General features: G+C 43.9%; 1 protein-coding gene and 1 long non-coding RNA gene across 6 annotated transcripts in view; both read left to right on the top strand.

The window, feature by feature from the left end:
- LOC135921851 (uncharacterized) lies at window positions 1–6,131 on the top strand. Its single transcript, XR_010570650.2, has 3 exons — window positions 1–452; window positions 2,781–2,857; window positions 5,324–6,131. It is a non-coding gene; the product is annotated as an uncharacterized lncRNA (long non-coding RNA).
- A 3,472-nt stretch (window positions 6,132–9,603) lies between these two features.
- The window catches only part of LOC139046634 (uncharacterized), a 43,300-nt gene continuing 29,323 nt past the window's right edge, over window positions 9,604–23,580 (top strand). For 3 of the 5 annotated variants that reach the window (XM_070526263.1, XM_070526264.1, XM_070526262.1), the window contains exons 1-3: window positions 9,604–10,187; window positions 11,035–11,287; window positions 20,057–20,163. In XM_070526263.1, coding sequence (XP_070382364.1) covers window positions 20,070–20,163 — 94 coding nt within the window. In that variant the 5' untranslated portion in view covers window positions 9,604–10,187; window positions 11,035–11,287; window positions 20,057–20,069. Of the gene's footprint in view, window positions 10,188–11,034; window positions 11,288–19,400; window positions 20,164–23,580 lie in introns of those variants that run through there. The other 2 variants (XR_011508776.1, XR_011508775.1) reach the window with 1 other exon arrangement.

The raw sequence follows: 23,580 nt of genomic DNA, 5'->3' as shown, positions 1-23,580 counted from the left end.
CAAGAGGGGACACTCGTATAGTGCACTAGAATAATGTCCCAGTAAACTATAGACGCTCGGCTAAAATTGGCTAGAGGAAACGCATCACGCCTAGTGTTCACCCCATCCCTCAGCTGACGCGACCGTTGGAAAAAATAATGTGAAATAAACTTGCAGACGTTGCTTTTTTTTACTCTTTCCCGCTGAAACTGAAAAGATTTGTGTGGAAATGAACCTTCGCGTCTTATATTTCTTGCGTCACCTAGCAACACGATAACGGCACGCCAGACGCGCCAGATGCACACGTCATGCGCCAGAGAGGCTACCGAAGCGAGCGAGGCCGGCTGCATGTGTGAAGTTCGTCTGTTCAGCGACAGGACTCGTTTGTATGTCGTCTGTCGGTTGGGCTCCCGGCGTATTGCGTTCCTTCTGCAGTTCGACACGGCACTGCTGCTATATTGGGCTACGGCAAGGTGAGAAATTTTGTTGGGCAATGCATTTCAAGCAATTTAGGCTTTTACGGCAGGGAACCGAGATTTGTGACGTGGTTAGCGAAGAATAGCTCAGCCGTCCTGGCGCAATTCAGTTAGACTCGTACTGGTCGATGTTGGCGACTTTTTCTGCGAGTCCCACATTGTTATAACTAATGTCGTTACTTTTTGGTATACCCTTGAAGCACAGTGGCCGCGGCCAGTACTTTCGCGTGTACTCAATCTTACTTGTACAAGTTCTTACCCCCAACATAATTGTAAGTTCGTTATATTTTGGGGTACTCTTGAGGCATAGTGGCCGCCTCCGCGAAAAGCAACTGGGCCGTGTGACGCAGTTTCGGGTGTATACTGAATCTTTCTGGGAGAAGTTCGTAACGCATTATTTTATTCCCAACATTATCGTAAATCCTTTCCTTCTTGGGATACTGTTGAGGCCCGTTCGCTGCGCCTGTTGTGACACATTTAGCAAAAAAAAAAAAAATCTCGGCCGTGGTGACAGTTTGGCGTGTACTGAATCTTACTGGGATAAGTTTTGGCGCTTTCTCTGACACCCAACATAATTGTAATTAATCTCGTTGTTTTTGGGGTACTCTTGAAGCACAGTGGCCGCGCCCGGCGTTGCGACGAAGTTAACGAAAAGGAGCTGGGCCGTGTGACGCAGTTTCGCGTGAACTGAATCATAGGGAGACAAGTTTGTGACGCCTCCTAGGGCCCCGCAACATATACATTCCTTCGGTAGTCACGCTCGTAGAAAACGCGACGAGTAATTGCCAAGAATGGTGGCGCGGGAGTGTGTTTTTGCGCCGACATAACATCCAAGAGGTTTCTTCTTCTGGCCTGCTTGGCTTGTTCCTTTCCTGTTGCGCTGTACCAGTGTGAGAATGCAAAACAGGACACCTTAGTATAAATAAGTGCGCTCAAACAGAATTACGCAAGAACTGTCAAAATAGTATAATGAACCACTAATCATCACCCATGTACGGGGGTGCTAGTCAAATACGGAACGGCGTTCTTTCTTTTTTTAAGTTTCGCATGTTATCCACCGGGCAATTTGCCAGGCACTTGCGTGTTCCCTTTCCCAAAGACTGTTGTACGTACTGCAAAGAACAGATAAGGTCTACGTCTTTCTTTCTGCTGCTAATCGAAAGGTCTTGCACACGCTTAAAAACCGCAGGCAGCAGAAGTTTGTTTCCTCCTCTCCCTCTATCTGGATTCCTTCATCGTCATGACAAGTTGGCGGACTTGGTAGGCTAACCTCGTCCAAATCAGCGTCTTTGTCATCGTTTATTTCGTGTCATTTTATTTCGGCGAGCTATCTGCGTTTGAACGTGGCCTTCGTGGCGATGGCGAGCGATGTAGCCTGCACCGGTACCACGGCTTGCTTTGCTCTTGGCTGCCCATTTTGTCGTATGTAGGCGCATGTGATTGCGCGCGATAGCGCCCACCTACTCTCGTGCATGGCGTGCTCTCCTGGCGTCGGGCCGACACTCGAGCCTCTTTTTTGAAAGGACCACTGAGTGATGGCTACTCATTTTTTGTACGACATTCCGGTGGCACATGTTTCGAGAAAAAGCGACGAACAGGCGGGCCAAGTTGTTTCCCAGCAGACGAGGTGAGACCAATTCTTACAAGTGTGTGGGAGTAATTCCGCGCGATGAATGTGTCGCCTAGCAGCCATGCTGAATGCATCGCGCTCCTTCTTTTTGCTGTAAAACACTTTTCTCCTGCTCGCGAAGAAGGCTTATCAAGCATTAGACGAAATCCATACAGCTAGCTATGGTGTTGGGCTGATGAGCACGAGGTCGCGGGATCGAATCCCGGCCACGGCGGCCTCATTTCGATGGGGGTGAAATGCGAAAACACCCGTGTGCTTAGATTTAGGTGCACGTTAAAGAACCCTAGGTGGTCGAAATTCCCGGAGTCCTCCACTACGGCGTGCCTCATAATCAGAAAGTGGTTTTGGCACGTAAAACCCCATAACTTAAATCCATACAGCTACCAGTCTAGTGCAGCATTTTACTGAACTTGATGTCGATGTGTTAAAAAAAAGTTCGCTCCTTTTACGCTGTATAACTTCAGCCCTTTCCTCGTGCTTAAACGTTGCCTTTGCAGCCGTAACAGGTGACGTAGACTGCACTGACATCGCGGCTTGCTTTAGCGTTGGCTGCCATTTTGCCATTCGTCTGTTGCGATTGAGCGCAATAAGATTCGCGCGTTTTCTCGGATAACTTTAGCTTCTGCCGTCAGGCCGCAGCCTTTTCGACGGCGCCACAATTTGACCGAAAGAATGCTCGCTACTCTTGCACGTAGGAATTCCCCGTGTGGCTCATGGTTCGAAAAGCGGGGGGACGAATAGCCGGGCCAAGTTCCGCTTCCCAAGAGACAAGGTGAGCGCAATTCTTTCTGTGGATTTGAAATAATTACGCTGAATGAACTTTTCGGTGTAGCAGCTATGCGATATGCACCTTCGGCTGATTTATACTGTAAAATGCTTTTGAAGTAGGGTGTATCAGCCGTTTGATAAGTACACCACACTTGCCAGATCAGTGCTGCACTTCACCGAGTTTGATGTCGTCGCGTTGAAAACATAACCTGTTCGTTACGCATTCCGCGACGGAATTCAAAATTTGCTAAGAGTGCGTTCAAGGCGTATTGTCGGTATCTTTGCATTTAGCCCTGTTCTTGCTCGTTTTTTTGCCGTGTCACCATTGGCGGAAAGCTTGCTGAACCAGGGGTAGACCAAGAACAGTACATTGCGCAGAAATTTTATGCAGATCCAGGGAATATGTTCGAATCGACTTTAAGCGAAGCTTTATATTAAACTGTTACATAACTGCGACTGCCTACAATTTTTTTAATGCCATTCTATGCAATGAGCAAATTCAAGCAGTACTTATACACAACATTCAGTTCGTGCAATTTTTAGACTCGTGTTCTGCACTGTTCAGAAGATATTAGGAATAGCAAACACGAAATCAGGTGTGTGCACAATGTGACGTCTGCGTAGCGATGTCACGGGTATGAAGGCGACGTGTGAGGCGTTCCAAGGGCAGAATCCTGATCACGTGTGGATGCACAGAGAATCGGGGGACACTTGTAATCAGAGGCATTCGGAAAACAATGGAGCCGCTCGGCGTATTTTTCGCCTTAGCGATATTTTTGAGCGTGAACGCGGGAGGGCGTGGCTTTCCGTATACTGCCAGCGCAGTTTAGCGACGGCACCGAGAAAGCTGTGCGCATGCGCCGTGCGTCCGCCGTGCGAGAATTACACCTTCGAGTGCATTGCGTCACGCAAGCACGTGCGTGCCCTCCTCTCCTGCACGCGTTACGCAATAAAGAAGCCGTACGCTTCCGGAGCGGCAACAGTGCTGAACACGCAATTACGTTCCACGCGTTGTATGAATAAACTCGAAACTATGTTATCATTTGCAGACGATCTCCAAGATCACTCTTTGTTCTCTAGCTGGGCTGTTACCACGTTACTTCCGGCGCTTGTAGGCGTATTGTAACAGCAACATCCTGTCTTCGAGGAAGGTATGCTCACAGCAGCTGTCCAAGCTCGCCGTGACCCGTCTTCCTGCAGAAGAGAGGTCGGACGTATTCTGACATTCGCTCAAGGGATATTCTCAGCACTTCACCAGTGCCCTGTTGCAGAGGCCGCACAAGTGGTTATCCGAAGTGAATAGCATTATCCAAGCATTCAGCAAGCAAGGCGGCATTTCCGACGCTCCACATAGGCGTTGACCAAGTGCAACGACGGATTAAAAGGAAGCTTTAGCTCGGGTGCTCCTATCTAAATACATGTAAAAGAATTCGTTTTTCTCGGCAACCACGGCACAAAATTTCACGAGGTTTGTTGTATGTACAAGAAAAACTTAAGATCTAGTGACTGTTGGTTTCGAATTTTTTAGTTAGGTTGTCAATTTTTTATTAAAAATTGGCAAAATCGAAAATTTTCAAAAACGAAACTATGAAGTTTGACACTTTGTAACTCAACAACAAAAATAATACAATTCTGTGAATTGCATCGCATAGTACATCTAAAGCGGACAAAATTGATATGTTACACATGAATATAAAGAATTTGAACAATATGGAAACACAGCTTTTGCAGAACCGTTGTACACGACGTAACAAATTCACGTAAGATGAAAATGACATATCGAGTTTGTCCGCTTTGAATGACCTAACGGATACCGTTTATAGAACCGCGATATCTGTTCTTGATGCATAGCTATGAATTTGTAAACTTCGTGCTTCTATTTTTTTCATACAGTCGAATATTTGAGTCTTTTTAACAAAATTCAAGCCCTAAATCGAAATTCCGCTTCCAACAGTCACTAGAATTTAACTTTCTCTCCTATTTGCAACAAATTTCATTAAAATCGGTACAGGGGATATCCCAGAAAAACGTTTTCGCGTTTTACATGTATTTGAAAAGGCCGCGTCGGAGTTGGGCCCGAGCTAAAGCTTCCTCTTAGGCGGACGTGCTTGTGGTGGCTGCAGTCGTGGACATAACCAGTTATAGTCCACGCGGCAAGTGCGAGAACTGCCGGACGTTACCATGCGGCGAAGTCTCGGGAGTTCTGGACTGCGAAGTTCTGTGGCTGCGCATAAAGCCCGTCCTCACGTGCTTCGAGCCAGGCGTCGCGACTGCAATTCGCCGAAGCGCACGCCTGGTGGACTTCCGGTGACTGTGGCCGAGTTTTCTTCCCGGACGAGTCGACCTTTTTTTCAGCACGCCTAAACCAACGCGTGTGGGTGTGGCGAGCAGCGGGGGGACACTCGGTAAGAACTTCTTCCAAACGGTCATCATTTTCTGCGAAGGACTCAATAATGCGATTTCCATGCAGTTACGAGCCAGCCGACGTGCAGGGAGTCGCAGCGATGGGACGCACCTGCGTGAACCTGTGGGACGCGGTGTCAAGGCATGGTCTCCGACATCTACAACTCGTCGAGGGCGCTCTTACTCCGCAGCGCCACTGTAGCGAAATTTAGGGCAACGTACAGTCGCGATCAATTTGAAGGCGATCGCGCGAGCATCGACTGGCGGGCCTTCCAAGCAGCATTGCGGCCGATTTCGGAACTGCGAAGATAAAAATTGCGCAGCCTTCTTCCCCTATTATGCTCTTCCAGGCTGCAACCACCACCCCCAAGACCAACTCGCCACATTTTTGTGTTTGTTTCCCTTTCAATGCAGTGATCTGTGTGCGTCGCTTCCTCATGCATATCTTGGCAAACAATGACGGCTCTGTGCAAAAGCTCATAACGCAATCGAAATGAATTCGCAGGTTATACCGTGAACGGTGACGGGAGTTACAGCTTTTCAGGGAACACCAAAAGAGAGAGAGGGGAGCTATCTGATGCTTCCCTCTCGACCGACGGTGATGACGTAACGTGGCGCTGCTCCTAGTTTTGGTCGCCGCTCGAGCGATCACCTTCAAATTGATCGTGATTGTACTCCTCCCTTACGCTCACGCCGCTTTCTCGAATACTGATTTTGTGTTCCAGCAACGTTGTGCCTGCCCTGAACCCTTCAATAAAATCTAGGATGTCGGTGGTTATCACTGCGAAAGGGGACATGACAAAATATTAACAAAAATCCAACGCCGAATAATTGCAGTTTGCGGCTGTTACTTCACCAAGTGTTCAATATTTTGCGAAAAGTGCGTGAAATAAAAAGGTTGAACGTTTGTTTCATAGCCTGTTTTGTGCAATGCGTGACCAAGAACTCGGGAGAGAAAGAAATTACGTAAGGATTTCCAGGTAATAAAGGTAACGCGAAGCATTAGGAACGCACCGTTTGAAATGGACGCATCCGAATTTCGGTTAGTCATGCGATCACCACCGAGGGGAAAAAAAAACTATAGATAGCAGACAAGCTTTAGTTAGACTTCGGTTATGCGATCGAAATTACGTGCCCTCTGGGGAGCGATCTACAGCAAGAACTTTTAAAATTGGTTCATTAATAGCCGAGATAGAAATATTGCAGTGCCGCAGGCCAATAATTTAGGTTTTGTTATGCTAGTGTAGGATTATATCGCGTGAATAATATCGCAGCATGAACGAGCGCTCGAACACGGTGGAAAATCCCAGTTCAGCTAAAGCCCCTCAATCTCCCAAAGTAGCGCCATTCACTTCTCTCCTCCGCTCGGCGCGGCCTCGACGGTGGCGCCGCCGGCAGTGGGCCTGCCGTAGCAGACGACGTCTAACACGCTACGGGAGGAAATCCGCGGAAAAGTTCGTTCGAGTCCTGCGGAGCAGTTTTTTCAATCTAGATCTTGCTTTGTCAGTCGGTAACTGGCCTTAAGAATGTCGTGTCGGATTTGCGGAAGAAATAGAGAAAAGCACCATTATTCAAGGCGTATTTAAGGCGTAAAGCGCGCGCACGTTGAAAGTTCGTGTTGCTGAAACACGACACAAGCACGCGGTGTGCTCAGACACGCGAGTAATTACCAGAGTTTCAGGTTTTGACAGCGCGAAAGTATGTGCACGTGGTTTCGTAGGTTAATTTACGTACCTGCAGGATGCTTTTGTTCGGCCGGCGCGTGAGAGATTCCGACTGTCTGCGGTCAGCAATGCCTGGCAGCAGGGCCGTTTCTGTTCCGCGCCTTTAACAGATGTACGTAGCTCATGCACAGGTTGTGGTGGCCATGAGCAACGTTTTCACACATAGGCGGTATAGATAATTTTAACAACTTACCAGCATATGAAATCGTTATTTATTTATTACAGTGCAAATGGTTAGAATTTGATAGAAAAGAAAGAAGGAACTTGATGGGACAACTGGAAAGAGGTTCAGAAAATAATTATCCCCCTCCCTCATTGGCACCAGCAACACTTTTGTTGAAGTGCTAATTTTATCTCTGTATACTACGTGCGTCTGTATTCTTTTGCGTTGTAAGTTTTCCCAAGGAAGCAGTGTTGCGTTAACTGGAACAGTCAAGGCACACAAGACAGAAGAAAAGTTGATTCTTGGGTTTTACATCCCAACACCACGATCTCATAAGGCACGCCATAATGGGGGCTCTGGAATAATTTTTTTTGCAGCTGGGGTTCTTTAACGCACCCCCAATGCACTGGACACGGGCCCGTTTTGACACGGGCGTCAAAAGAAGAGGTTGGAGGAGCCGTGTCACTTAACAAAGCCGCGCGTTCTTTGCCACTTGCTCGAAGTCAGCCCGCCCGATCTTGTGAATCCACACTTTTCTTCGTTTTGCGTTGCGCCCGGCGGATGGTAAAACAAAAAGCTTTTTGCCGTCACTGGGTCTGTTGTGGCAACCGTAGGCGCAGCAGCACGGCATCGCAATTAAGCACTCGGCCCTAACACATTGTATAAAACTACCGCGCTCCTTCAAACCGCCTGCCGTACTTCGTCGCGGAGGCCCAAAAATGGGGGTCGCAGGCCCAAGATTGGGGGTCGCAGCGCGCTGGAAAGAAAAGATATACAAAAGCGCGGCGCCTGCTCTGCGCCGGACAGAAAAAAATATACAAAAGCGCGGGGCCCGCTTTCACGTGACACAGATTGGCCAATGGGGAAGCGGAGGAGGCTGGGGCGACAGGAGGAGTGGAGGAGGAAGCGCCTGGGTGAGCGGGGTGGCGGAAAGATCTAAGAATGGCGCTACTTTTGGAAAATTGAGGGGTTTTAAGTTCAGCTGACCGCGCGCGCGACTCCACGGCAAGGGAAGAAACAAGCAGACGACACGGAAGTACTGTACATCTCTTGCAGAGGTACGCAGTAAAACAAGGACCCACGAATTGGGCTTGTAGGTTTTACTACTAACGTTCATTGGTCTACTGAAGCAACAGATTAAACAAGTGCTGTTGCCTTGAAGAATTCTGTCACGGATGTGCCCCTATGAGCGACGTCACAGCTCTGACATTTAGGTAGGCGCGCTTGCGCGACATACGTAGACTCTCCTGTTGGTTCGGGGGGCGGGGCCCGCAAGAAGGGCAGACGGTGTTTGGTTTGAACTCGACTCTTTCGGCGGCGCACAGAGCTGTAGAACTTGGCGCTTTTCACTGAACTGCGCTTTTCAGCTCAATATGGCCAGGCTTGTTGAGGGGGCCCCTCTAACTGCGTTTGCAGTAGACAACACCACGTGATCCCGTGTTCGCGTTCAGAAAGAGCGCACATGTGGGTCGGTCTACTGTTGGAGGGAACAAGCGAGCACGTGGCTCATGTTCCGCGCAGCGCTCCGTGCAGGAAACGACGAGAACAAAAGCGCATGCGCGAAGCGACGCAGGAGCAGCGCTGCGGATAGTAATAGGGGCTTGTTGGTACGGCATATCTTATTTTGTTACAGCGCACGCTTGACACGGACAACAGAAGGCACATCTGAGACACACAGCGCTGTGTGTGTCAGATGTGCCTTCTGCTGTCCGTGTCAAACTTGCGCTGTAACAAAGGGAGCAGCGCGCGCCGCATGTCGTCTGCCGCAGAACCACCTCGTCGCTTTCTTCACACGCGGTCGCCCTACCCTGCAGTCAAGAGTCCACCACTTAACCAAGAAACATGTAATTTCGTTCGCTGCCCGGCAGAAGACATAGAGAGCACATAAGTACACTCGTGTCGACAGCATGGGTGTAGAATGTCAATAAGCACCAGAGCTATTTTGTTTCACACGGTATTTTTGGACGCGCGAGATAACGTGGTTTTGCTGCGTTTCGAGCGAGTATTGCGCGTTCGGAAACGTTCACAACACCGTCGACAATATACCGCAAATTGCTCAGTTCGCTTATATATGCAATTGTCGATCCCTCAGTGGCATTACGGAAGAGCCATACATGGCGGTACCCTTGAATGCCTTAGGCTATATATTCACGTTTGTGATTCAACAATGCCGGCTGTACGCGGCTTTTTGTATCTCGGAGCAACTCGACAGACGTAGCATGGCGTAGCCAGACGTCACCGAATCATGCTGTGCGCAAGAGTGCCGAAAATGAACTGTAGTGTGACTCGTTTCGCTTAGTCATTCGTCAGGCTCCATACACGAAACGATTTGGCGTTTGGGTCTGTCGTGTGATAACGTGCGAACGCGAAGCTTCTGGCTCATAAAGTTTCACGCCCCTAAGAGGGTTCTGAAAGGTCAATCATTTCTACGCCCTTAGCATCTAAACGGCTGGCAAGTCACGTTCATCGCAACTGCGGCTCAAGACGCGAGGGTGAACGCCGCGCGTTGGCGAAGCGAAGGGGGTGGTTTGGCAGCAGACGACGCGCGCCGTTATGCGCATGCGCCGACTTCTCGCCGATTCCTGTGCATGACGCTGCGCTTAGCATGAGCAACGCGCACGCGTGGTTCTTCCAACAGGGGACCCCACCAGTACTTTGCTGCTGTGACTGCGTGCTTATGTCCGATATTTTTCGTATGTTCTGCGGTTAAAAATTATTTGCCTGCCCGTGAGAGAGAGAGAGAGAAACTTTATTTTGGTTCCTTCAAGGATTTAGCGTCTCGAGGTCTCGGTCGTCTTGGGCGCCGGCGACTTGGAGCCTCTTCCAGCAAGGGTGGGCCCCTATTCCAGGTCTCCACTGAGCCTAGCTACCACACTAGCGTGCTGCACTAAGGCCCTTTGGGCCGTGAGCTCGCAGCTGGGAAGCCGTGAACGTTCCGGCAATGTTAGAAAAACTGAAGAAAGTGCGCAAGGCGTGCTGTGTGGTGTGCCGTCTCGGGGAGGAACAGCAGGACGAAAATTTTTTTCTTTCTCAGCGGACGAGGGGTAAGAGCAATTTTTCTGCAGTCGTTATGAAAAAAAAGCGATATCCTTGTCAAAACAGACTTAGGGCAAAACGAAAGATCTTCCGGGGTGGTTTTCAAATGAATAAATGAAACTCACAGCCTGCATATTCGTAATATTAGCGAAGGCGAAAGCTGTACTTCAGGCGAAAGGCTATGGCGGTTGTGATTGTTATGTGTTAGCATCCCATGCGTTCGGTTGTCTTCCGTCAGGAATTGCGGTATCATGGCCTTTACGGAATCTGGGCCTAGGTCCTTCCACGCAAGCTACCATATTGCGCTTTGTTCCTGTGTTTTGCTTTTTCGCTCTGATGAGGCAGATTATTTTTGCTTTTTACGGAATTATCCATTTGTCGGACCTAGGCGCTGTGTTTGTGTGTTTCGCTTGCGTTCGTCTGTTTTTTTGTACGCGACCGAGATACTTTCTGGCACTTTGACAAGCTGACTATCTTCACGCAAGGCAAAGAACAGTGCCGGCCGTATACATAATTGAGTCCGGCGCCGAGTCTCGCGAAATCTCGCGAAACTATCTCCATAAGTGGTAACCACAGAATACACGCCTGCTTTTGCAAGGTGACGAAAAAATAGAAGGCACGCTAGCGGTGGCCGGCACAAACGGGGTTTGCTGTCCTGTCGTTTTCATAACTAGGTTGTACCTGACGCAGTCATAGTCGAGGCGAACGCCAGAAGTGTCGATGCCTTTCTAACTGAAATGAGAGCGCTCGTCTATATGCCTAACCAACTCGGGCCAAGCTGAGTATACTAACTGAAATTAGAAGAGCCGGATGACCTAATGAGTCTCCTAATGTCCTTATATTTTTCTTCAATAGGTCATGGCTGCGGCTACGGTGTCCAGAACAGAACCCGAAGGCATCGCTTCCTCATTTCTTTCACCGTGTTTCTCACATACCCGTGTCATGTCTCTTCTTTTTCAACGGTGCCGTGAGCGAACGGGAAGAGATCGAACTGGTCAAGGCGGGCACCCATCCCTCAAGCGAAGGCGATGCTGGCGTTTCGTGCATCGTCACCGGAACCGGCGTGGGAGGCCCCACGGTGACCGACTCTACTAGCTAGGCCAGCGAGGTGAGCGCATCGAAGACGTGTCTTCTTGCGTCTTGATCTTTCAGTAGCCTTTCGCTCTACAGAGGTAATTACGTAAAAAAATTATTTTACGCTCAATAAACTTAAGTAAACAAACATTCCTTATAACCCTCAGCAATAAAGCGTAAAAAAACACTAATAAGTGGTTATCGTTAGCGCATCGACAATTATGCCACCTCTTTATGGTACCACAGAAAAAAAATGCAGTCTGGGTCAATTGTAACTTATTCAGCGAAGTATCGCTCGAGGAAAAATAAAATAGCAGACGTGCGTTGAGTCAGAATCGAAAGTTCATTGAAAAAATTATAACAGTTTTGTCATAAGCGTCAGACGTCTGAGCAAACATGTAGTGTGTATGAAGATTTTTTTTCCAAGCTTGTGAGCCCCTAATGTAACGCCTTCAAGCTCAGCGGAAAAGTGTATCAATAAAGAATAAAAAAGGGCGAACAAATCAAGGAATGCGATTCAAAAATAATATTACGCGAAGTATACGAATCATAGATGTGGTGGCTGTATGAACTGAAGTAAACGTCAGCTAAATAAAAAGAGCTGTTGGGCTAGGGATCCTCTGTTTGAAACTTGCCGCTGGCCAATTTCACTTATGCTTATTAATTAAAGCCAACGCCCCTTTTTTAGCGATTTAGTGATAGGATACGTGCATTTGCAGGGGAACTGCAGTCAGCGTCCAGTTCGAGCCTTTCAGAGAATTGAGTGAACAAGAGTTACCTGAGCTTCTAAGGGCAATAGGGTGATGTTTTTCTGCGAAATGTAATTTGGGGAAATTCGTTTATCAATTATTCAAGTCAGTGTCAGTATACTTACATTTGCAGGGAGAGCGATGTATGCGTCGAATGTGAGCTTCTCAGAAAATTCAGTCGATAGGAATGTGGTGAGGCACTAACAGTTTACAGGCTGGCGTGTTTCGCACCATAACTTGAGCAAATTCGTTTACTAATCATATAGGTTAGTGGAAGTATTCGTGCAGTTGAAGAAATAATGAAGTAAGCGTGCAGTTTAAGCCTTTCAGAGATTAGAGTGAAGAGGAGTTACCTGAGCTTCTAACGGAAATATGGTGATATTACTATTCTGAAAAAAAGTCATTTGGGCCAATTCGTTTATCAATTATTCCAGTCAGTGTCAGTATACGTACATTTGCAGGGAGAGTAATGTATCCATCGAATTTGAGCTGTTCGGAGAATTCAGTCAATAGGAATGTGGGGAGGTACTAACAGCCTACAGGTTGGCGTTTTTTGCGCTGTAACTTACTTGAGCAAATTCCGTTAATAATTTTATATGTTAGTGGCAGTATTCATGCAATGGCCGCAGTAATGAAGTTAGCGTCCAGTTTGAGTATTTCAGAGAATGGAGTCAACAGGAGTTACCTGAGCTTCTAAACGCCCTATAGGGTGATATTTTTTTTCTGGGAAAAGTAATTTGGGCAAAATTGTTTATCAATTAGGCAAGTTAGCGCCAGTACACGTACATTTACAGGGAGAGTGATGTATGCGTCGAAATTGAGCTTTTCAGAGAATTCAGCCAGTAGGAATGCTGTGAAGTAGTAATTGTCTACGGGCTGGCGTTTTTCTTTTTGCGCTATACCTTACTTGAGCACATTCGTTTACTATTCATATAAGTTAGTGGCAGTATTCGTGCAAGTGCAGGAGTAATTAAATAAGCGTGCAGTTAGAGCCTTTCAGAGAATTCAGTGAACAGGAGTTTTCTGAGTTTCTAAGGGCAATAGGGTGATATCGTTTTTCTGAAAAAAGTAATTAGGGCAAATTCGTTTATCAATTAGGCAAGTTAGTTTCAGAATACGTAAATTTTGCAGGGAAGCATGTATGCGTCGAAATTGAGCATTTCAGAGAATTCAGTCAATAGGAATGTGGTGAGCTACTCACAGTCTACAGCTTGGCTTGTTTTGTGCTATAGCTTACTTGAGCAAAATCGTTTACTAATCATATAGGTTAGTGGCAGTATTCGTGCAACTGCATAAGTAAAAATAAGCGTTCAGTTTGAGCCTTTCAGATAATTGAGTGAACAGGAATTACCTGAGCTTCTAAGGGCACTGTAGGGTGATATTTTTTTCTGCGAAAAGTGATTAGGGCAAATTCGTTTAGCAATTAGGCAAGTTAGTTTCAGAATACGTAAATTTTGCAGGGAAGCATGTATGCGTCGAAATTGAGCATTTCAGAGAATTCAGTCAATAGGAATGTGGTGAGCTACTCACAGTCTACAGCTTGGCTTGTTTTGTGCTATAGCTTACTTGAGCAAAATCGTTTACTAATCATATAGGTTAGTGGCAGTATTCGTGCAACTGCATAAGTAATATTAAGCGTTCAGTTTGAGCCTTTCAGATAATTGAGTGAACAGGAATTACCTGAGCTTCTAAGGGCACTGTAGGGTGATATTTTTTTCTGCGAAAAGTGATTAGGGCAAATTCGTTTAGCAATTATTCAAGTCATTGTCAGTATACGTACATTTGCAGGGAGAGTGATGTAAGCGTCGAATTTGAGCTTTTCGGAGAATTCAGTCAATATGAATGTGATGAGGTTGTAATGGTCTGCAGGCTGGCGTGTTTTGCACTAGAACTTATTTGAGCAAATTCGTTTGCTCATCATATAACTTAGTGGCAATATTTGTGGAATAGCAGGAGTAATTAAGTAAGCGTCCAGTTTGAGCATTTCATAGAATTGAGTGAACAGGAGTTACCTGAGCTTCTAAGGGCGCTATAGGGTATTTTTTTCTGCGAAAAGTAATTTGGGCAAATTTGCCTGTCAATTAGGCAAATATGTTTCAGTACACGTATATTAGCATGGAGAGTGATGAATGCGTCGAAATTGAGCTTTTCAGAGAATTCAGTCAATATGAATGCGGTGAGGTACTAATTGTCTATAGGCTGGCGTTTTCCCCGCAATATTTTTGTTAAGCGATTCGTTTACTAATCATATAATTTAGTAGCAGTATTCGTGCAATTGAACAAGTAATGACGTAAGCGTCCAGTTTAAGCCTTTCAGAGAATTGAGTGAAAAGGGGTTAACTGAGCTTCTAAGGGCAATAGGGTGATATTGCTTTTCTGAAAAAATAATTTTAACAAATACGTTTATCAATCATTCAAGTCAGTGTCAGTACACGTACATTTGTAAGGAGAGTAATGTATCCGTCGAATTGGAGCTTCGGAGAGAATTCAGTCAATAGGAATGCGGTGAGGTACTAACTGTCAACAGGCTGGCGTTTTTTCCGCTACCACTAAGTGGAGCAAATTCATTTACTAGTCCTATAAATTAGTGGCAGTATTCGTGCAATTGCAGGAAAAATGAAGTAACCATCCAGTTTGAGCATTTCAGAGAATTGAGTGAACAGGAGTTAGCTGAGCTTCTAGGAGCGCTATAGGGTGATATTTTTTCTGCGAAAAGTAATTTGGAAATTTGTTTATCAATTAGCCAAGTTAGTGTCAGTACATGTACATTTACAGGGAGAGTGATGTATGCATCGAAATTGAGCTTTTCGGAGAATTCAGTGAATAGGAATGCTGTGAAGTAGTAATTGTACTGGCTGGCGTTTCTTGCGCTACAACTTTAGCAAATTCGTTTACTGATGATATAAGTTAGTGGTAGTATTTGTGCAATTGCAGCAGTAGGGAAGGAAGCGTGCAGTTTAAGCCTTTCCGATAAATGAGTGAACGGTAGATAGCTGAGGTACTAAGGGTTATATAGGGTGATAATTTTTCTACGAAAAATAATTTTTAAATTTATGAATTAGGCAAGTTAGCGTCACTACACGTACCTTTCCAGGGAGAGTGATGTATGTGCGGAATTTGAGCTTTTCAGAGAATTCAGTCAATAGGAATGCGGTGAGGTACTGTCCATAGGTTGGCATTTTTACCGCTACAAATAGTTTGATCAAATTCGTTTTCTAATTGTAGAATTTAGTGTCAGTATTCGTGCAGTTGCAGGAATAATGAAATTAGCGTTTAGTGTAGCCTTTCAGAGAATTGTGTGAACAGGAGTACCTGAGCTTCTATAAGGACTATAGGCCGAGTTTTATTTCTGGGAGAAGGAATTTGGGCAAGTTGGTTTATCACTTAGGCAACTTAGTGTCAATATACGTACATTTGCAGGAAGCGTGATGCATGCGTCGGTTTCGCGCTTTTCAAAGAATTGTCAATAGGAATGCGGTGAAGTACTGTCTATAGGCTGAAGTTTTTTCCGCTATAACTAAGTTGAGCAAATTTGTTTACTACTCATATAAGTTAGTGTCAGTATACGTGGAGCTGCAGGAATAGCGATGTAAGCGTCCAGATTGAGCCTTTTTGAGAATTGAGTGAGCTGGAGTGCGCTTAGCATCTAAGGGGGCTATAGGCTGATTTTTTTCTGCGAAAAGTAATTTGGGCATATTCTTTTATCACTTAGGCAAGGTATTGTCAATACACATGCATTTGCACGGAGAGTGATGTATGCCTAGAATTCGAGCTTTTCAGAGAATTCAGGCAAAAGGAATGCTGTGAGGTACTAAATGTCTAAAGGCTGTCGTTTTTCCCGTTATAACTTTTTTGAGCAAATTCCTTTACGAATCCTATAAGTTACTGGCAGTATTTCTGCAATTGCAGGAGTAATGAAGTAAGCGTCCAGTTTGGGCCTTTCAGGAAATTAAGGGAGCAGAAGTATGCTGAGCTTCTAAGGGTGCTATAGGAAGATTTTTTCTCTTCGAACAGTAATTTAGGCACATTCGTTTATCCGTTAGGCAAGTTAGTGTCAGCATTCGTACCTTTCCAGGGAGATTGATGTATGTGTGGAATTTGAGCTTTTCAGAGAATTCAGTCAATAGGAATGCAGTGAGACACTAACTGTCTACATGATGGCGCTTTTTCCGCTAACACTAAGTTGAACAAATTCATTTACCAATCACATATGTTAGTGGCAGTATTCGTGCAATTTCAGGAGAAATGAAGTGAGCGTTCAGTTTGAGCCTTTCGGGGAATTTAGCAAATAGGAGTATGCTGAGCGTCTAAGAGGGGTATAGGCTGATCATTTTTTTTTCCGAAAAGTAATTTGGGTAAATTCGTTCATCAACTGTGCAAATCAGTGTCTGGATACGTAGATTGTGAGGGAGAGTGATGTATGCGTGGAAGTTTCGCTTTTCAGGAAATTCTGTCAATTCGAGTGCCTTGATGTACTGTCGACGGGCTGGCGTTTTTTCCGCTATAGCTACGTTGAGGAAACTCGCCTACAAATCATATAAATAAGTGACAGTATTCGTGAGATTGTAGTAGTGAAGTAAGCGTCCAGTGTGAACCTGTCAGAGAACTGGGTGAACAGGAGTACCCCGAGCTTAGAACGGAGCTAACACAATTGAGCTGATGTACTAACATACCATTAAAGGCTGATGTTTTACTTCTATAATTCATTTACGCAAATTCGTTTATTATTCAAGTAACTTAGTGTCTATAAGCGGGCATTTGCAGGGGCAGTGATGGATGGGTTTGAATTTGAGCATCACACCGAACTGTGCTAACACGACTCAACTGCGGTTCTAACATAGTCTTAAAGGCTGGTGTTATTTCCTCTATTAAGTTTTTCCGCGAATTCGTTTATTAACCAAGTATGTTAGTGTGTTTAAACGTGCATTTGCAGGGGGAGTGATTGATGAATAGAGATTGAGCTTCACATAGAATTTAGCTAAAGCTCTTGAGCTGAGCTTCTTGCATGCTATTATAAGCTGATGTTTTTTCCTCTATAAGGTATTTGCGCAAGTTCGTTTATTAATCAAGTAATTTTCTCTGTGAGCGGGAATTTGCAGGGCTAGTGATGGATGTGTGGAACTTGAGCGTCACATAGAACTATACTATAATAGGCTGATGTTTTCTACCGTTTTAAATTATTTGCGCATATTCCTTCATTAATCAAGAAAGTGTCTGTAAGCGTGCATTTGCAGGGGCAGTGATTGATGGATCGAATTTGAGCGTGACATGGATCTGAGCTAACACTACTGAGCATAGGTTGTAACATAATAATATAAACTGATGTTTTTTGCGCTATAATTTTTTTTCGCAAATTGGTTTTAAATCAAGCAAGTTTGTGTCTGCAAACGGGCATTTGCAGGATCAGTAATGGATAGATCGAATTTGAGCGTGACTCAGATCTCAGCTTACACCAATGTGGGCAGGTTCTAACATACTATTATAGGCTGATGTTTTTTCCGCTATAGCTTATTTGCGGAAATAATTTATTAATCAAGTAAGTTTGTCTGTGAGCGGGAGATTTGCTGGGGAAGTGTTGGATGGGTTGAATTAGAGCTTCACATAGAACTAACTATACTATTATACGCTGATGTTTTCTTCCGTTTTAAGTTATTTGCGCAAATTCCTTCATTAATCAAGTATGTTACTCTGTGTAAGCGTGCATTTGTAGGAGCAGTGATGGATGGCTCGAATTTGAGCTTCACATAGAACTGAGCTAACACGACTGAGCTAAGGTTCTAACGTACTATTATTGGCTGGTGTTTTTTCTCTCTATAATTTATTTGCGCAATTTCCTTTATAAATAAAGTAAATTACTGTCTGTAAGCGTGCATTTGCTTGAGCAGTGATGGATGGGTGGAATTTAACTTCACATAGAACCATTCTATTGTAGGCTCGTGTTTTTGTCCGGTAGAATTAGTTTGCGCAAATTTGTTAATTTATCAAATAAGTTAGTATCTTTAAACATGCTTTGCTAGGGTTTTTGTCCACTGTTAGTTATTTGCCCAAACTGGTTTATTAATGAAGTAAGTGGTTCTAAGGGGGAATTTGCTGGGGGAGCGATGAATTGGTGGAACTTGAGCTTCACATGGAACTGTACTATTATAGGCTGATGTTTTTTTGCCGCTACACTTTATTTGTACGAATTCGTTTACTAATGAAGTAAGATAGTGCCTGTAAGCGGTCGTTACCAAGGGGAATTATGGATGGCTCGTATTTGAGCTTCACGTAGAACTTTACATTTAGAGGCTAATGCGTTCTTCCGCTATAATTTATTTGGGTGATTTCGTTCAATAATCAAATAAGTTAGTGGTACTTAAGCGTGCATTTGCAGGGGTGGTGATGGATGGATCGAATTTGAGCATCACATAAAACTGAGCCAACACGACTGAGCTGAGGCTTTAACATGCTATTGCTTTAACATGCTTTAACACGTTAGTGTGTGTAAGAATTTGCAGGGGGAGTGATGGATAGGTCGAACTTGATCTTCACATAGAACTATACTATTGCAGGCTGGCGTTTTTGTCCGCTATAATATATTTGCGCAAGTTCCTTTATCAATCAAGTAAGTATCTGTGAACATGCTTTGCGGGGGGATTCATGAATGGGGGGAGCTTGAGCTTCACATAGAACTATTCTATTATAGGCTGATGATTTCTTCCATTATAACTTATTTACGGAAATTCGTTCATTAATCAATTAAGTTAGTGTACTTAAGCGTGCATTTGCAGGGGTGGTGATGGATGGATCGAATTTGAGCATCACATAAAACTGAGCCAACACGACTGAGCTGAGGTTCTAACATGCTATATGCTTATGCGTTTTCCGCAATATGTAATTTGCGCAAAATCGCTTCATAATCATATATTTATTGCCTTTGTGCGTGCGTTCAAGCGGTGGGATGGATGCATCAAGTTTCACCTTCAGAGAAAAATAAGTTAGCACGATTACGCAGAGCTTCTATTGGGTATAGACTGATGTTCTTTCCTCGAACAGAAATGTCTGCATATTCGTTTAATATTAAGGGATGTTAGTGTAAGCATGCGGGCTTTTGCAGGGGGAGTGATAGATGCGTCGAAGTTGAGGTTTTTAGAGATTTGGGTCAGACGACGTGGCTGAGATTCTGTTGGGCTCTATTTCTTTTTCCGAGATTAGTAATTTTTGCAAATTTATATAATAGTCATGTAATTTAGTAACTGCGTAGGTGTGTTTGCAGGAGGAGTGATGGATACGTCGAGATTCAGCTTTTCATGGAGGCGATTTACCACAAATGAGCTGGTTGCAGTTTTCCGCGACAACTCTAATTTCTTGAAATTCGCTTGATAATCGTGCAGGTAGCTGTGCAGCGGGAGCGAAATATGTGTGAAATTTGAGCATTATATATAAGTAATTCCGACAGCGCAGACGTTCTATCGGGCTGTATACATACGTTCTTTCCGCGATGACGTACTTCGCATATTCGTTTAATATTGGTGCAAGTTTGTATACGCGCATCTGCAGTGGCAGTGATGGATGGTTCGAATTTAAGCTTTACGGTGAAGTGGGTTAACACGACGTCGCTGAGGTTCTGACATGCTGTAGGCTGGTGTTTCTTCTGAGAATTGATTTATCTATCATTTACGTGTCTGCACACGTGCATTTGTAGGGGGCGTGATGGATGCGTTGAGTTTGAGCGTTACAGAGAACTGAGTCAGCGTGACGTAGCGTAGGTTCTAACGGGCTAAATGCTTGTATTTTGCTCTATAAGTAACTTGCGCAAATGAGTTTATTAACCGTATGAGTTAGTTTCTACATAGGTGCATTTGTGCCAGCGATAGTAATAATGCTCATGTCGTGTCTATATAAATGTTACCGCAATTAAAAGAAAGGGGATGGCGGAATCTGAGAACAAGTTCGAGTTTGATGGTGACTAGGCTAGCAACCCAGTGTCTCGTATCATGAAATATTTTTCCCGTTCCTGTCTCATACGCAAACCACGTTTTCTTTTGTTTGCTTTCGTCCATCGCTGCCGAGAGCGACCGGCACGACATGGGCCCGGTCGTGTTGTGCACTTTGCGGCTTCGTCACCAGGTGAAGCGTGGGAGGCAGCACCGGGGGCATCTGTGCGAGTCAGAGCAACAAGGTGAGCTCATCGAGAAGTTTTCTTGCGTCGTAATTTTTCCAATACATCTCGCTCTGCACGGCCTGTAATTGCCTGTAAAATTATTTCGGTAGCTCTATATTCGGGCAGCCTAGCGTCACAAGGTCAACTGCGGTGTGCAAGGTACACTGCAAAGACCGTTATGCATCAATTTTTTTAAAAATTCATCCTTTTTAATGTGTTTTGTCGTTTCGTCCCGCTATCGCTCGCTTTTTTTTTCTCTGGCTAGAGTGCTATAGTTCGCACTGATCAATCAGTCCTAAACGTGCGAATAAACTGCTTATCGGCTCCCATTCCGTCATTTGTGCTTTTAATAAGCTTTACTTCGAAATTTGCATTATAATCACAGAAATTTCGGTATTGTTTCGAGTATGCTGGGATGTGAAGACCTCTTTATATTCATGGAGAGTACGGCAGTTCGTCGTTCGAGAACTATTAAAAAATTTTCGATATTCAATCCGTTTCGCTTTTGACACTATTTGATTCGTATTTGCTTCAGTTTTGTAATATTGCACTCACACACCCTCAGCAAGATTAAAATACAAGCAAAATAGTGAATGTGAGGAATTACGGTGGGTGTTATGATCGTCCTCAAAGGATAGGAGGCGCCCAGCGTGCTCGTTCAAAGTTGGTGCAAAAACTCCTTGTGACTGGTGCGCCATTTGCTTTCAGTGGCGGTGGTTTTCAGAGGCACATAATAGCGGGAACCAACGTAGGCGTCCTGTTGTAGTTTGAAGTTTGAAGTTTATTACAATTTTGACAATACAAGATTTTCATGGCGCCGGAGCAAAAGGCGAGACTATACACGGCTGACTAGGCCCCTGGCGCCACGAGCACAGCAGACAACAGTGCAAAAAATATATACATATATACACATAATACACACATATACATACTTATATATACGAATGATACAATTATACATACAAGAAATCATTGCAACACAATAAGTATAAATAATGAAAATGAAGAAATAAAGTGCGTACAGAAAGATACAGGAAGGCCAAAAAGCCACATGGGAACAAAAAAGTCTTGCAACGCATGAAATTGCATATCAGTCGAAAAAACAGGAAATAAATTACAAAAAATAGGTGTCATTTGTTGGAAAAATACAGTTTTGATTTCTTTCTGAATATTGAAATGGTTGAGGAATCTTGCATGATATCAAATAAAGCGTGCTCATCATTAAGTAAATTAGGAATCTGCCACTGTAAAAGCTGATTGCCGTAGTTTGTTCTAGTTTTTACCATAATAAAGTTCGTAGCTCTTAAGGTGTAGTTAGTTGTGTTATTAGTATATATAGAATAAAAGTTCTCACGATTACTTATGAATTCTAAAAAAGCTTTTTCGGATAACTTTTGTTTATATAGGCTAGCGACACTCAAAATACTGTCCTGGTGAAAGTACTGAGAGGTATGTTCGTACATCGATAGGTTATTAATAATACGAACACACTTCTTCTGCATTCGGAACAGAGTTTCCAAGTTAGCCTTAGAAGTGACGCCCCAGATAAGTAGACAATAGTGGAGTCTAGACTGGATAGTAGAAAAGTATGACTGACGTTTAAGTTTTAAAGGTAACAGCTTGCGATGCTTATTGAGCATACCAATTAATTGTGCTATGCTACGTTTAATATAACTTACGTGATGCGCCCACCGTAGATTTTCATGGAAGAGTACACCCAAGAACTTGTACTGGGAAACCCTTTCAAGTGGTTGCGATTGAAATATTAAAGAAGACGCGAACTTAACTGGTTTGTTAATAGGAGTAAAAACAATATACTTTGTTTTTTTAACATTTAGGCTCAACTGATTAGCCGATAGCCACACTGAAAGGGAATTTAACCAGTTGTTAATAAGAGGAATTAGAGTAGAGATGTTATCAGAGGAGAAAAAAAACGTTTGTATCGTCGGCATATAATACAATGTCGGGTGTTCCTGGTATTGCCACGATATCATTGATATAGAGAAGGAAAATCGTAGGACCTATAATAAAACCCTGCGGGACGCCGTACCTAATGTCTGCTAAATCTGATTTTATGCTGTTGATTTCCACAAATTGGGAGCGGTGTGATAGATAGCTACGCAGTAAGTCTAAAGCAATGCCTCTAATTCCATAAAAGGGTAATTTAGAAAAAAGTATGTCATGTTTAATTGAATCAAATGCTTTATTGAAGTCTAAAAATAAGCCTATTGTGTATTGTTGGTTTTCTATATTGGTAACAATTAATCACGTATTTCAAGTAACGCAGATTCAGTGGATTTACCCCTTTGAAAGCCATACTGATTCGGGGATATAAGGTTATGCTTTTGCATGTGTCCAGTTATTCTAGAATTTAAGGCTTTTTCAATAATTTTTGAAAAAACTGGAAGTATTGATATCAGCCGGTAATTAGTGATGCAATCAGTTGCGCCACCTTTATGCAAGACGACGATCCTAGCAATTTTCATGTTATCCGGAAATGTGCCTGTAGAAAACACAATATTTGTTTTGTCACAAAGAACACTGCATAATAAATCCGCGACTGCTTTAATTGGTGCTATTTTAATACCGTCATAACCACAAGAAGAGCTGTTCTTTAAATTGCTAATAATGTGTGCTATTTCTGTAGGTGTAACAGGACGAAGATACATAGTATTTTGCAAACTGGTGTTAATATAGTCCTTAAAGTTGTTGCTAACTTCTGAGTCAAAGGAGCCAAAGCACGTACAAGAACTGCTGATTGAATACTTCTGCGAGGGGTTTACCACTTAGCACTCTATCGCCGTACGTAAGTTCCTGGGGAATGCTATTTTTTGTGTGCCGTAATAGGTCCTTTAAAATTCGCCAAGTTTTCTTAGGATCATAAAGAATGTCCGTAAATTTGTTAGCGTAGTAATCAACACGTGACTTTTTTATGTCGGCATTTAGCCTGTTCCTGACCTTTTTATATTGCTTAAAAATTTCTGCGTCCTTATATTTCAGGAAGTTGCTGAAGAGCTTATCTCGTGCTTTCATTCTCTTGACTAAGTCGTAGGTAATCCAGGGTTTCCTCGCTTTCTTAAACTTTCTAACAGTTACCAAAGGAAAAGAATGCTCGTAAATTTCAATAATTTTCTCGAGAAAACTGTTGTATAAAAGGTTTGAATCATATTTATTTTTATCTAAAATTTCATTCCAGTTTACAGATGCAATATTTTGACGGAAGTTATCAATCGCGCGATTGGTTATCATCCGCGTAGTTTTTGTCGAGTTTTCTATGGTAACCTGTGGAAAGGTGCGCTTAGGAATGAAGCAGAACAAAGGTAAATGATCACTGATTGCACATACAAGCACTCCCGCTTTCACGCCACTTTCATCATGATTAGTCAGGCACAAATCAATCAAGGTTTCACTGGATGCAGAGATGCGAGTAGGCAG

The sequence above is a fragment of the Dermacentor albipictus genome, chromosome 9 (genome assembly GCF_038994185.2).
Source record: "Dermacentor albipictus isolate Rhodes 1998 colony chromosome 9, USDA_Dalb.pri_finalv2, whole genome shotgun sequence".
In the NCBI taxonomy this organism is placed as follows: Eukaryota; Metazoa; Arthropoda; class Arachnida; order Ixodida; family Ixodidae; genus Dermacentor; species Dermacentor albipictus.
Note: the sequence above shows the minus strand (reverse complement) of the source record. Positions and strands in the feature narration are given on the sequence as shown.